Consider the following 14451-nt stretch of genomic DNA (forward strand, 5'->3'; position numbering starts at 1 on the left):
AGAAAAATAAGGACCAAAGGCTACCTCATTAGATTCGTAATGAGAAGGTCAATTGTACATGTTACCATGACGGCTTTATTGGAGGGTTGAAGACAGGTGAAAGCGTGATTAAATTAATAGCTGGTTGGCTAATGACAGGTGAGGGAGGGAAGACACTGTAGACTATTATCTGGGTAGCTCGGTTGTGCAGGACTCAGGGAGACAAGTAACCAGATGCAGACTCAGGGCTGAAGAAAATGGCCCTTCGATTTTCAGTCAAGAATTATTCTTTGGTCACAGGACTTGGATAAATCAAATTGGTGCTGACTGGAAGCTCCTTCTCCCTGATAGCCAGCTCTCAAAATGTTGGAAGACACTATGTAAGCTGCTGGAGGGTACTGGGTGGTTACCGACAGTCCTACCCAGGTGTAAGTCCTGTGGATTTCCACAGCAGTTGGCTGGACAATGGTGGCACTAATATGGTGAAGGTAACCGAGAGCTGTGAGATTGGACTGAAGGTCCACCCTGTACGGGGGAACTCAGATCTCATGCCTCAAAACTAGCCAAGAACTGGTGAGCTCATAGACCCCTGTAGGATACTGCCGTAGGATAGTATATCTGTACATGAACTATCAACAGTATGGTTACCTGCATGTGACCACATGTGGAGCACGAAGCTAATTGCTTATACCTTGAACTGCAAGCATAAAGCAGAGAGAGAGAGAGAGAGAGAAAACTAGAAAAGGACGTGAGTTGTTTTCTGTTTGTTTTTTTGTTTTTTTCTGTTTTTTTGTTTTTTCGAGACAGGGTTTCTCTGTGTAGCCCTGGCTGTCCTGGAACTCACTCTGTAGACCAGGCTGGCCTCAAACTCAGAAATCCGCCTGCCTCTGCTAGGACTAGGACGTGAGTTTTAAAGCCTGTCTCCAGTGACACACTTCCTCCAAGACCACATCACCAAAAAAACCTCCCCAAACAGCATCACCAACTGGACACCAAATGTACAAATATATGAGCCCACAGGGGACATTTTCATATAAACCACCACATTTGTCCAAAAGGTCAACTCAAAACCCACGTATACACAGACAATCTTACAGCATAAATACATACACTCGCGTGCGCTCACACACACACACACACACACACACACACACACACACACACGGGAAGGGGTGGACATGACATAAATACATTGTAGTTACGTATGAAATTCTAAAAGTTGAACAATTACATTGTCATTGTTTGTTCCTGCTTTTTCTTGTGAGATCTGAAGCTGTTAGAAGGGCTCTCCAGATGGAGGGGCTGTTGAATGGGCTGCACAGGGGCCAGCTAGCAGAACCTCACTGCCATGGAGTGGGGTGAGAGAAAGTGAAAGAGAATCTGAAGGCTGCCACGGACCTGTGCCAGTGGAGTACGGAACTGTGACTGCAGACAGACAAGTAGTACCGTAGGCACAGTCAGCGCTAGGAATTTTCATGGCAAAGTTGTGATTCTTTCTCACAGGAGCTTACTATGTAGACCAGGCTAGCCTCGAACTCATTGAGCTTTGATTCTTGGAAGAATGAAGGAACAGGTGATGAGGGGAAGTGGCTCTTCAGGTTGAATGTTGATGAATTAAAGAAGAAAAAAAGTAAGCCAGGTGGTGCACATCTACTCCCAGCCCTCGGGAGGCAGAGGCAGGTGTTATCTCTGAGTTTGAGGCCAGCCTGGTCTACAGATCGAGTTCCAGGACATCTAGGGTGACACACAGAATCCCTATCTCAGGGGTGGGGGGAGTGGAATGCAAAATAGAGCTGTTTGGAATTTCTGGGGATTGAACAATTTGTATGCAGACTTTGTTTCTGCTTGGAGAGGTTGCAGAATACAGCGGGTGGTTGCTGACAGCATGGCTTCACCTGAATATGTTACTCTGCTTTACATCCTCAGTGTAGAGGCAATAACATTAACTGCTCCATCCCGTCTGTGTGGGGATTAAACAGGCTCAGAGATGTAAAGGGCTTAGGGTAGCGGCTGACATGAAGTAGGTATTCGGTTAGTACCATCAGGTCAAGGATGACCATGAAGAAACAGACTGGGAGCATAGTGAGGCAGCCCTTTAATCCTAGCAGTTGGGAGCAGCTGGGAGATGGGTTGCTGTTAGCATAAGGTCAGCTTGGTTGACATAGTGAGTTCTAGGACAGCCAGAGCTACATAGTAAGACCCTGTCTCAAAAGCAAAACAAACAAACCCCTCAAAAGAAAGAAATAAACTGAACGGGTAAGGAAAGTCCCTCAGCATCAGAAACTGCCACATGAATGGAACAAATAGAAAACAAGAAGTCAATCTCAGATTAGATAGATCTGCAAAATCTAGGGGGTAAAATGAGGCTCTCCTAGACGCAGTTAACTGATAATATCTCACATCTATTTTCAACCTCTGCAGAACACCTACCCCAGCCAAGGTTGTCCATTTACAAAACAAAGGCACAGAGTGCTTTTTCTCTCTCTTCTCTCCCCATTCCCCTCCAAGGGGACGAGACAGAAACCAGGGCTTTCCCTCCTTTTGGCAACCCACTGCACCCCGCAGAGCACGCTGACTTGAACAGCTCCAGTTTCGGTTTATCTGGCTGTGGAGCCCCTGGGGCTCTCCAGGCTGCAGGTTACAACCTGCAGCTAGCTGTCTTTCCTCTCTCACCTGTCGCTGGGTGACTTGCAGGCCTTAAGAATCCTTTGCTGCATCTTCACCAAGGATCAAAAGAGACCTTGAGTCCAAAGGGAGACTAACCACAATTCCTCAGGGCTTTTGTCCTGAATTTCCATGTAAATAAAATTTCCTGTTGAAACTTCTTAACCTTCTTTTTTCTTATCTCACTGCCCCAGTTTAAGAAGCTAGAGTTGGGCTGGTGAGATGGCTCAGTGGGTAAGAGTACCCGACTGCTCTTCTGAAGGTCCAGAGTTCAAATCCCAGCAACCACATGGTGGCTCACAACCATCCGCAACGAGATCTGGCGCCCTCTTCTGGAGTGTCTGAAGACAGCTACAGTGTACTTACATATAATAAATAAAATCTTTAAAAAAAAAAAAAAAAAAAAAAAGAAGAAGCTAGAGTGGGGCTGGGCATTGAAGCTCACATCTGTAGTCCCAGTAGTTGGGAGGCTGAGGCAGGGGCTTGGAGCCTAGACTCCTCTCAATTTATGGCAATCTTCCTGTTTTGGTTTGCTGAGTGCTGGGATTATAGTATGTCCAGTGCTATTCCTGTTTGATTTAGTGTTACTAACATATAGTAAGGGTCATTAATGCTAAACAGAACATGTTTGTAGGATAGACTTGGCGCACAAACCACCAACCAGCAGTCTCTGTGAGGCTGATAAACAGTATTTACACTTTGGTTTCATTGACTCACACGATAAATGTCACTGCAGGTTGGGTGACACAGGGTCTCCATTTTACACATTAAAAAAGATGAAATTTGAGCCGCCAAATAAGTTGACCGTGACCACAGGTTGGCAAATGAGTGGGATTTGAGTTAAGTTTGCTTCCATAACCCAAGGTTATGACTCAGAGGATGCAGAGGCTGTGGTCAAGGTTGAATGCATCCATTTATCCTGAAGGACAAGTCAGCAAAGAAACAGAGGGGGACAAGGCAGTCAGAGAAAAATCATCAAAATCAAGGATCAAACCCACAGGTCTTAAAAAGGAGAGGAAGAGGTTTTCAGATGAAGGGTCAGTTCTTGGACACCGTAGTCTCAATACAGATTGCTAGAGTTTAAGAGTCGTGTAGAATCGAGGTGAGGTGAGGTGCAAACCTTTAGCTCTATCACTTAGAAGGCAGAAGCAGGTGGATCTCTGAAGTGGAGACCAGTCTGTCTACTGAGTGAGTTTACAGACCAGCTAGGGCTAGATACAGAGGCAGGCAAGAGGCCTCAGGTCTGTTATTCCAACTACTTGAGAGAGTGAGACAGGAAGATTGCAAGTACAAAGCTAATTTGAGCAACTCATTTGGACCTGTATCAAAACCCAAAGCACAGGGGCTGGAGAGATGGTTCAGTGGGCTCTATTCTCTGCCCCTATGTGGTGGCTCACAACTCTCTGTAATTCTAGGTCCAGGGGATCTGATGCCCTCTTCTGAATTCAGCACAGACATACATTCAAGCAAACATCCATAAACATAAAAAAAAGAGAAAAAGAAGTAAAACAAAACAAAACAAAACAAAACAAAAAAAAAACCCAAAACCCCACCCGCCCAATGAACAACTATAACAAAACTCCAAACACGGCCATTGAGATGGTTCAGTGGGCAAAGGTTCTGGCTTGCAAGCCAGATAACTGAATTCCATCCCTAGGACCCATAGGGTAGATAGGAGAGAACTGACTCTTGAAAGTTGTCTTTTGACACATGCTCCCACATGTGTACACACACACACCCAATAAAGAAATAAGTAAGTAAGTAAGTAAATAAATAACAAGTACATTACACAGAAGGGGAAAGGCCCAACACCAACAAGGCAGTGTATGTATTTTCCCAGCTCACTAGCCCATTCCTATTCTTAGAAGTGCCTTTTCTTTCTTTCTTTTTCTATTTTCTTTTTTTGAGACAGGGTTTCTCTTTATATTCCTGGCTATCCTGGATCTCATGCTATAGACCAGGCTGGCCTTAAATTCAACAGCCATCAGCCTATTTTTGCTTCCCAAGTGCTGGGGTTAAAGGCCTGTGACACCATGGCCAGTTGGCTTTCTCTTTCTTAATAACTATCTCTACTTTTATTATCTCAAAAAATAATAAAAGGAAGGCTGGGAATATAACTCAAGGGTAGAACGCTTGCCTAACATTCATAAAGTGCTAATTTTAATGTCCAGAAAACTCTCCACACGCACACAAAAAGGAAGATAGGTGTTGCGGGATGGACAAGGAAAATCCTGCAACAGATAGGAAGGAAGAAAGAGAGAGGAAGAAGTAAAGAAAGAGAAGGAAAGGAAAGGAGAGGGAGTGTACAGGAACAGCGGCACAGTTGTAAAACGGCGACAGATGACTACAAGTTCCAGAGAGCGGCGCGCGAATTTTCCCGCCAGCGCCTCCGCCTGCCTTGTGGGAACTACACATCCCAGCATGCCCCGGGACGCACCGGTCCTCGCCCCTCGTCGGTCCCGCCCCCTTTTCCCCCACAGCCCCCGCCCGCCGGGTTGGCCTCGGAGAGTTTGTCCGGTGGCCGAGGTAGACGGAGGTGCAGTGAGAACACCGGCAGTAGCACGATGGGAGACTCCAAAGTGAAAGTGGCGGTACGGGTCCGGCCAATGAACCGACGAGGTGAGCGCTTGTCCCGGGCCGGGGGCGACAGGTGCCTGTGGTGGTAGAGCTTTGGCGTCCCGGGGGTCTCGGCCGGCTCCCTTTAGCGCGCGTGCGCCCTCGACGGCGCGGTCGGGCCCTCAGCCCTCCGCCCCGCCAGCTGTCACCGAGCTCGCCAGGCCTGGGGCAGCTCCGGCCTCGCAGTCCTCCTGTGTACGCAGCTCTTAGGGCGGACAGCCCTACTTTTCGATTTTCCACGTTCTATCCCTTGAACCTGCACCTTGTGGCTGTTTGCAGAAAAGGAAGGGCATGCATGCCTTCTTAGTTCTTTTCTGGTTTATGACTGTCTAGAGGTTTCTTTTTTTTCTTTTGCTTGAAGTGATGGTCATCATCTCAACAATAAATAGTCTCAGTGCCAAGATTCTTGGGAAATTGTATCTTTCAGACATGCTCTGAAGTCTGTAGGGAGGGTAGAGAAAGTAGATAAACCCAGGACACGTAAATCATCTATCCAAGTTGGAAAGACTGAAGCCCAACTTGAGTCCCGGGAGTAGCTGGTTTTTGCCTCTGCGGCTTCACCAGAGGGTGACTGGGCAGGGTACTTAAAATGAGGTGATGTGTTTGAAAACACTTTATAGACAAGTCTTGTTATTGAGGTTGCTGCCGCGCTCCCGGGAGATGGAATTGCAGCTAATTGACTTAGACTACTGACTAGCTAGAATCATTATTAAGTGCAGGAGTCATTTTCTAAGGTTTCTAGTTTGTTTTTACTGTGTTTAAAGTCTAGTGTGTAGGAAATAGTTTTTCTGTCTCCTTGCCCTTTTGTGTATGTATTGAGGTAAGCAGGTGTAATAGTTAACAAAGATTTCTCTGGTTGGTTGTTCCTTGGGAAGTTGGTGTCTCTGTTTTCTTGTCGTTGGTTTGCCTACTTGAACCTGCAGAAGTCTATGAGGCAAGCTTTTCCCCCGAAGATGGAACTTTTTAAGCTCTCGGCTCATTGTCTCCTCACATCCAGGTTCTCACAAAACATAGCGAGTAGCTTAGAAGTCTGAAAGTTTTCAGTTCTCCCATTTTTTGAGTATCCAGACATCTTTAGATCACTTCATCTCATTGTGATCATTACCGCGATTAAAAAAAAAAAACTAAAGAAAAAAAGAAAACAGCCAAATGAAATCCAACATATCTGGGAATGATTCGGAAAGGAAGGGTTCAGCACATTCTTAAAATTTCCTTTTTGCAAAACACTTGGAAATGTCAGTGCTGAAGGAGGCCTCTAACCAGCCACCACAGCAGGGCTTGGCACCCATAGTTAGAGCCGGACTCTTCCTGGTTTTCTCTTACTGGGAGGAAGCTACTGTCTTTAATTTGCTATGCTTGTAATTCTGACAGTGGCTGTTACTAATGCTCAGAGTTTTGAGATATTCGTTGAATGATTTCTAGCTGTTCCTTGTATTCCTTCCTTTTTCCTTCTTTCCTTTTTTTTTGAGACTGGGTCTCTGTACATAGCCCTGGAACTCATTATGTAGACCAGGCTGGCCTCAGATTCATAGAAATCTGCCTGCCTCTGCCCAGATCTTTAGTGCTGGGGTTAAAGGTATTCGCCACAACACCTGACCCTTCTTTTCTTTTTAAAACTTAGGTGCCAAGGATCAGAACTCTGGTCCTCACTTGGATTTTATCCACTGAACCATCTGAGTTCAGCCAACCACCCAGGCATCTCCCCAGTCTTTTTTTTTTCTCATTTATTTATTTAGAGGCAGTCTCTTTGTGTAGACCAGGGTGGCCTGGGACTTGCAGTCATCTTCCTCTCTCAGCCTCCTGAGTGCATTGCAGGGGTGCACCAACCACTCCTAGCTGAACTCACTTTAAAATGAATGTTTACAGTTTGGCCCCATTGACCAGTGGCAGCTGCCCCGTAGTCTCTTTGCTTACTCTGTCTTCTGTTTCTAGTGCTCATCATAGATAATTTCTTCATCTACAGGTTATTATGCAATATAATAGAGAGGAATCTTTTTTTTTTTTTTTTCGAGACAGGGTTTCTCTGTGTAGCTCTGGCTGTCCTGGAACTCACTTTGTAGACCAGGCTGGCCTCGAACTCAGAAATCCACCTGCCTCTGCTTCCCGAGTGCTGGGATTAAAGGTGTGCGTCACCACGCCTGGCTTAATAGAGAGGAATCTTAAAGCTTGTTATTTCTAAGTTGGCATCTTGAATTCCTATGAAAAGGGAGTAACAAAATTGAGCTCCTTTTTGCTGAGTTTGAAAAGAATTCTGTTTAAACATTGCTTCTGGGTAATGTAGTGTTTTAAGGGATAGCATGTGGCTGTCAAGTAGTTGGGTCTAGTCCTGAGTGCTCCTGACTTAGGGTTCGATTCTTGTGTGACTCAGTGGCTGGTTGTGCTTAAGGGGGTTCAGTTTTTCTGCTTAACTGTCTGTGGGGTTGGGAAAATTAATTGAATATTAAGTGGTAGTTCCTAATTTAATGGTAACTAGAGTTGTAGTGGCTAATTTGTCAAGATAAAGAAAGGAAGTGTGTGTGTGTGTGTGTGTGTGTGTGTATGTGTTTGTGTCTGTCTGTCTCTCTGTCGATGTCTGTAATCTTAAAACTTGGTGGAGGCAGAAGGATCTCTGAGGTGAGTGGGCTGTGTACATAGTAAAGTTGCTTTTTTAAAAAATCAAAAAATTCTCTACATCCTTGTCTGCTAATCAACTAACCTTCGTTCCTCCTGGCCTCTATTTTCCACCTTTTTTTCCTTTGGTGATGCTGGGGGCTTAACCAGGGCCTTGCATACACTAATGTTTTCATTCTGATGTTATGCTCACATGTGTGTGTAATCTTACATGGCCTTAACATTACAGCTTCTAGTCATCTGAAATAGGAAGCTAAACTGCTAAAGAAAAAGGGTAAATGTTTCTTAAAAGATCTTGGGCCATCAGTGGGAGGAGAGGCCCTTGGGCCTCAGGGTGTTCCATGCCCCAGTGTAGGGGAATGCCTCCTAAGAGGGAAGACAGGAGTGGGTGGGTGGGTGGGTGGGGGGACACTCTCATAGAGGCAGGGGGAAGGAGGATGAGATGGGGATTTCCGAAGGGGAGACCTGGAAAGGGGAAACCATTTAAAATGTAAATAAAGAAAATATTAAAAAATAAAAAAGATCTTGGACTTGTATTTGCAGGTGATGTCCCTTTTTTAGTATTGTTTTGAGATTGGGTCTCAGGTGACTCAGGCTAGTCTCAGACTTGCTGTGTAGTTGAGGCTTACTGTCTTGTTCTGTCAGGCTCCATTTTTGTCTGTTCTTTCAGATTGTACAACTCAGCAGATTACGTTTGCATTCTTCTACATACTGCACAGAAGACCGTTTCATATCTTATTATAAATAATCTGAAAGGCCTTTATTTTTGTCTTATGTGCATGAGTTTTTTTCGCTGCATCCATGTGTAATACCATATGTGTACACTATCCAAAGAGGCCAGAAGAGGGTGTTGGATCCCCTCTAGCTGGAGTGCTAGGCTTTATGAGTCACCTATTACTATTATAACCTACTATTATTATGATATGGGTTCTGGGAATTGAACCTTGGGTCCTCTGCTAAAGCAGCTAGTGCTTGTAACCACTGAACCATCTCCTCAGCCTCTCTGAAGGGTTTCTAAGCACAGGTCCCTTTAGATTGGGGACAGTCTCCTTTTCAGGGATTTGATATTTTACATTGGCTAGTTTAAAAAAATATTTAATAGGCAAATGCATATTGACTACTTGCCAGGTTTCTAGCTCATACTAGATTGCATGGGAGCTTCAATCAAGGAACTGCCAATTTAAAAAATATGTGCAAGATTAGCCAGGAAAAATAAAACCATTATAAAGTGTTTGGAAAATACTTTTGCTAAAGGAATGGAATAAAAAATTATGCCCGAAGTTGAGCCAGGCGCTCCTGAGCGTGTGTGATAACTCTGTTTCAGAAGGTATTTCCAAGGAGCTTAAAGTTGGCTTTCTGCAACATTTAAAGATAAAACACAAAAAAGTCAGAAACTATGTGTAAAAGAGTCAGCATTTCCAGATATCCTGGTCCTGGTGGTTAAAGTGGAGGGGCCATGATGTAGGCATTGAAAGCAGTGCCAGCCAAGACAGACATGCTATGTGGAGAGCAGAACTTGAACCCCTGTGTGTAACTCTATTAGTGTGGCCATTGGTGACTAGAAACCTTGTAGCCAGGGGACCAGGGCTAGCAGAAGCTGTGAAAGGAAATGGATTGCTCTTGTGGAAAGGATTTTGCCAGACCTTGTTTGTGTTGCCCCGAGTTGTCTGTGTCTTCAAGTGTGCTGTATGGTTTCTATATGAGGAAATGGCTGTCATGTGAGGAGAGATGATGAAAAAAAGATAAACAGGTAGAGCACACTGCTACTTATTAAGTGCCAGGTGAGTGACAGGGACACATAGGAATTTTGAGGAGTGAAAGACCTCTGCATGCCTGGTGATTAGGGAAGACTTCACTGCTCCTGGAGGGCAGATCTGGGTTACAAACATTCCCAGCAGGAGGCCTGTGATTTCCCTGGGTGGGAGGGGAAGACCTTGGTTCTCTGAGGAGGAAGCCAAGCACAACAGGCACGGCATGAAGGAGTAAGGCCTGTTTAGGCAGCAGAGACTAGATTGGCCTGTCCTAAAGGCGGATTCTGCAGGGTTGACTGGAGGAAGGGGTGAGGAGGGCTGGGAGGAGCTCGGGACTCCTGGGGACAGCTAGGCCAGAAGTCATCTTAGGTGGCTGGTTCGGAGCTCTCTAGACTTTTAGGACGTCATTTGGCCACAGGCATGAAGGAGAAAGATTGCTGGGTTGCCTTGCATGCAAGCTCAGAAGACTCAATAGATGGCTGAGTCCTTGCCATAGCTGAGCAGGTCTAAAGCCTACTTGATAGACATGAAACCAGGTGAAGGAGAAGTCAGAGGAGGCTCGCCATACTCAAGTAGCCTTGATTCAAAAGATATGGGGCAACTTCAGAAATGGGAAACTTAGAAGGCCCTGTCTATCAAGGAGGAGATAGGAAGAGTTTCTCTAGGAAGTGAGGGGCCAAGCCAGGTGGTTTTGACCTTGGTGTTGATCATAGGGAGGCTTTGGATCTTTCAGAAAGATGTCTGACAAATGTGGAACCACAGGTGGCTGAGGCTGGAAATTTCTGCCAGTGTTTGCTGAAACAGAAAGTAGCTGTTTGCGGACATCTGCATGATGTGCCAATATCCAGTGAGACACCCCAACCGTTACAACACTATTCCTGCTGTCAGTCCAGGGACAGAAACTTGGGTCTGTACACAGAGGACTGGAGCTCTTTGCTGAAGGTACAGGCATCTTTGTTACAACCTGTGTTACCATTTCTGTCACCTCTGTACAACCATGACTAATCCCTCACTTTTCCACTTCTTCAGTTCTGAATGCGGGAGAAGGCACTGATAAAGCTATTACTTAAGGAGATGAATTGAGGCGTTTATTGAGTGGAAATGGATTTATTGATCTCTGCTTACTGATGGCAGGACATGTTCTCTGAACAAACTTGGCAGAGATGAACAGTGCCTTGTGGGGAAGCATATGAAGATCCATGACTGAATGGTTTTCACTCATGCAAGCTGTGGAAGCCTTAGAAAATGGTATTCATTAACCTATCCAGTTCAAGTATTGGGTGAAGAGAAACTATAGTAACTACTGTTTCTGGTTTTCTTCTGGAGTGCTGGGGCTTGTGGAAGTTGATTTTTTTTTCCCCCCACCCAGTGTGTAGGTCCAGGGACTCCAACTCTGTCAGGACTGCAGTAAGCACTTTCTGTGGACTGGATTATCTTGCTGGTCCTCTGATAGTGATCTTCCAAAGACGTGCTCCAGTAGCTGTGCTGAGTTCCTGTTTGTTGCTGGGACTCTAACCCAGGGCCTTTCATGTTTCATGTGGCTTTATCATTAGCCCAGTCTCAGGACTTCCTATTTTCTATTGTGAGTTAGAGTTTACTGTCTTTGGTATTTTTTGGTTTTGGTTTTTTCCCCCCCTCAAGGCAAACATCTAAGTAGCGCAGGGTGGTTGCAAACTTGCCATTTTCCTGCTTCAGCGTCCCAAGTGCTGGCGTGTACGTGTACTGATAAGTTATTCTGCGTCAGTGCAGTGAGCCAGTTGAAGCCAGATTAGAGTATATATAAGCAAGTTTATTGGGAAACTGTTCTCTGGTAGGCAAATTCACTGGGCCCAAGGAAGGAGACCAGGGAAGTCACATGGGAAGGGAGACAATAGGGAAGGGAGGGGAAAAGAGAGAAAGCCTCAGGCAGAGAGGGAGGAAGATAGGCAAGAGACCAAAATGTCGTGGATAAAATAGGGAAGAGCAGCTCAGCCCCTGGGCTGGAATGGAAAGTTCAAGGTAGAGGGGTTGAGTGTGCCAGATAGGTACTGAGGGGTGCTAGGAGAACTTGCAGTGCAGGTCTGCTGTGATATGTAAAATATGCACCTCAGCCATTTGTTCTGGGGCCTGAAACTAAATGCGCACTATCGCCTGGTGCACAGTTTTAGCTTTGGTTTTTGTTTGTTTCTTTAGATAGAATCTTAGTTTGTATCCCTGGCTGTTCTGGTAACTTGTTATGTAGACCAGGCTGGCCTTGAGCGAGCTCACAGAGATGTGACTGCTTTTGCCTATCATCTGATGGGATTAAATGTGTGCATTGCTACACCTGGCCCACATCTAGTTTTTAGAAAATACACAGGCGTACTGTATTCTTCAAGCTGAACTTTGAAATGTTTTAGTAGAATTTCTATATTTCATAATCCCAGAGAAGGGGATTATTAGCCTTGTAGGATAATCAAACTAGTATTTTGGGTGCCTGCCATCAGAACTTGTGCTTTTACTGGGCCTCTCAGGAACCAGGCAGATCTGAAGACAAATGGTAGTCAGAGGAACCTGGCAATTCTGAGAGGAATGGTCTTTCTTCCCTTTGCATAGGGTGTCACTGTACAACCTAGTGAGTCAGGCTGGCTTCAAACTTACAACAGTCCTACCTCAGCATCCGTAGTGATGAGTAAACACAGGCACAAGTCACCATGCTGGTAAGTCACTATCCTGACCAGAGGAACTTAGGTAACAGCAGGTGGCTCAGGCTGCAGATGCTTGTGCAGTAATGACAGTTGTAGAGCAGTAGGGCTTGGGTTTGAGCATGCACTGCTAACAGTCCTGGCTGTCTTCCTTGCCTCCAAGGCCCATGGTGGTGATGTAGAGGGGTTCCAGTGAATGCTACAAATGAAGTGAGTTCAGATGGTGTTCACCTTGGAGCACTGAGCCTACTGAATCCACCTCAGGTCTGCTTTAGATGATGGGGTGCATGCTGGTGGCTCTTGCCAACAAGTGCAGGAGAGGCAGGTTTTAGGGGAGGTCTTGGAGACAATGAACCATGCTCTGAGTCATTAGCCGGCTTGAGTCAATGGGGATGTGCCAGGTACAGTATCTGCACCTGTCGAGTTAGCTGTTACAGGTGCCGGGAAGACACTCAGTGGTTACCCACAGTTAAATGGACAGAGGCATTGTGTAAGAGAGACTAAGAATCTGTACAGACCTGGAGTCATTACCGTAGAAGAGAGAATTTATGTTAGGGCCTGTGTGAGGGAAGAGGTCACAGAGGCCAAAGGAACCCAAGAGAACCAAGGGGCAGAAATGCTGTATAAGATCATGGAGACAAAATGTATCACAGAATAATTGGCCTAGAGTCAGATATCACAGGAATGGGCATTTGTTTTGGCCTCATGGTGTTGATGGTAATTTTCATAGTAACATCATCTAGCTAGATGGATGATTTGGTGATGGAGTGGGGGTGTAGGCAGTGTGTTGAGCATACCAATTGGGCATGCCGATATTGAGGCTGTGAGTCTATGGGAATATTCTGTCAGCTCCTCAGGGACGAGAAGGCAAAGGCGTGGTCTAGAGGGCCAGGCAGCCAGCGCTAGGCCTTTCCAGCCTCTTAATTATTTAGTTTCTTCTTAAAGTCTAGGAGACATTTGGGCCAGTTATATACAGAAAGCCGTTGGAGAGGGAAAACTTTGAAATGTGGGAGGAGGAAGAGGATGGTTCTTTAATGGGAAGGCCCAGAGAGTTCCATTTTCTTGGAAAGATTAAAAGATTGAAAGCGAGAAGAATTGTGTGAGCTGAAACAATCAGAGACAGTGTGTAGACTATGTTGAAGCTTGAAGAGGGCTGTGGCTGTAGTTCTGTTGGTAGGGCTCACTTAGTATGCATAGAGCCTAGCTCCCACCCCAGTTCCATATAAAATGGGTGTGGTGGTGCAGAAGGAGGAGTTCAAGGTTATCCTTGGCAGCCACCTGGAACACAATAAATCCTGTCTGAAAGAAAATATAAAGCATTTGAAGGATTCCAGCAATATTTTATATCTATTGAGGGCTGTAGGGTTAGGGACTTTCTAAGTTGCCCCCCATCCCCCAAATCCCTTCTCTCTCCTTTCTCCATCCCTTCTTGTCCTGGCTGGCCTTACTTAGCCTCCTGAATAGTTTCATGTGCCTGGCTCTTCCTCTTCCTTTTAAAAATTAGATAGGTTTACGTACCAAAATTATTCCCTTCAGTGTTTTGGGACATTCAGATTGTGGCCATTGCTGCTGTCACTTCCCATCCTGTCTTGTCTCTGTGGATTTTCCTGTCCTGGTGTTTCATAGTGATAGACTCATACAACAGGCTTCTTCCAGTTGGCATAATGAATCTAGGGCTTACCCATGCTGTATAGCATGAACCAATGCTCCGTTCTTTGTATGTCTGAATACTATTTGATTGTGCCTCATTTTGTTTATTACTGACCAGTTGGTGGGCATTTGGTTTGTTCCTGTCTTTTGACTATTATGAGTCAAGCTGCTATGAGGTTTAGGGTTTTTCTTTTAGATTTTTTTGTTTATGTGGATTTTTTGTTTGTTTTGAGATGTAGGTTCACTGTGTAGCTCTGTCTTACCTGGAGCTCACCTTGTAGACCAAGTTGCCTTGAATTTACACAGTTCCTCCTGTCCCTGCCTGCAGAATGCTGGGATTAAGTGACCCACCTTGCCTGAGGTAAGTTCAGCTTTTTGATTCAGGCTCTTCTGTGGCCCGTCCCCATTTCTGCATCCCTTCTCTTGTGGCGTGCTGGCATTGCAGGCTGTGCTACCTTGCCTGGCAGGTGTACAGGTTTTTGTATGGAGGAGTATATTCATTTTGTGCTCTGGCATAC

The 14451-nt window shown here is 45.4% G+C and overlaps 1 protein-coding gene across 3 annotated transcripts in view; it reads left to right on the forward strand.

The window, feature by feature from the left end:
- The first annotated feature begins 5126 nt into the window (after positions 1 to 5126).
- Kif13b (kinesin family member 13B) overlaps positions 5127 to 14451 on the forward strand; it is a 159051-nt gene continuing 149726 nt past the window's right edge. For all 3 annotated transcript variants that reach the window (XM_021181269.2, XM_021181270.2, XM_029469046.2), the window contains exon 1: positions 5127 to 5262. In XM_021181269.2, coding sequence (XP_021036928.1) covers positions 5208 to 5262 — 55 coding nt within the window. In that variant the 5' untranslated portion in view covers positions 5127 to 5207. The remainder of the gene's footprint in view (positions 5263 to 14451) is intronic.

Source organism: Mus caroli, unplaced genomic scaffold (genome assembly GCF_978045245.1).
Source record: "Mus caroli unplaced genomic scaffold, Mus_caroli_1 scaffold_12, whole genome shotgun sequence".
Classification (NCBI taxonomy): Eukaryota; Metazoa; Chordata; class Mammalia; order Rodentia; family Muridae; genus Mus; species Mus caroli.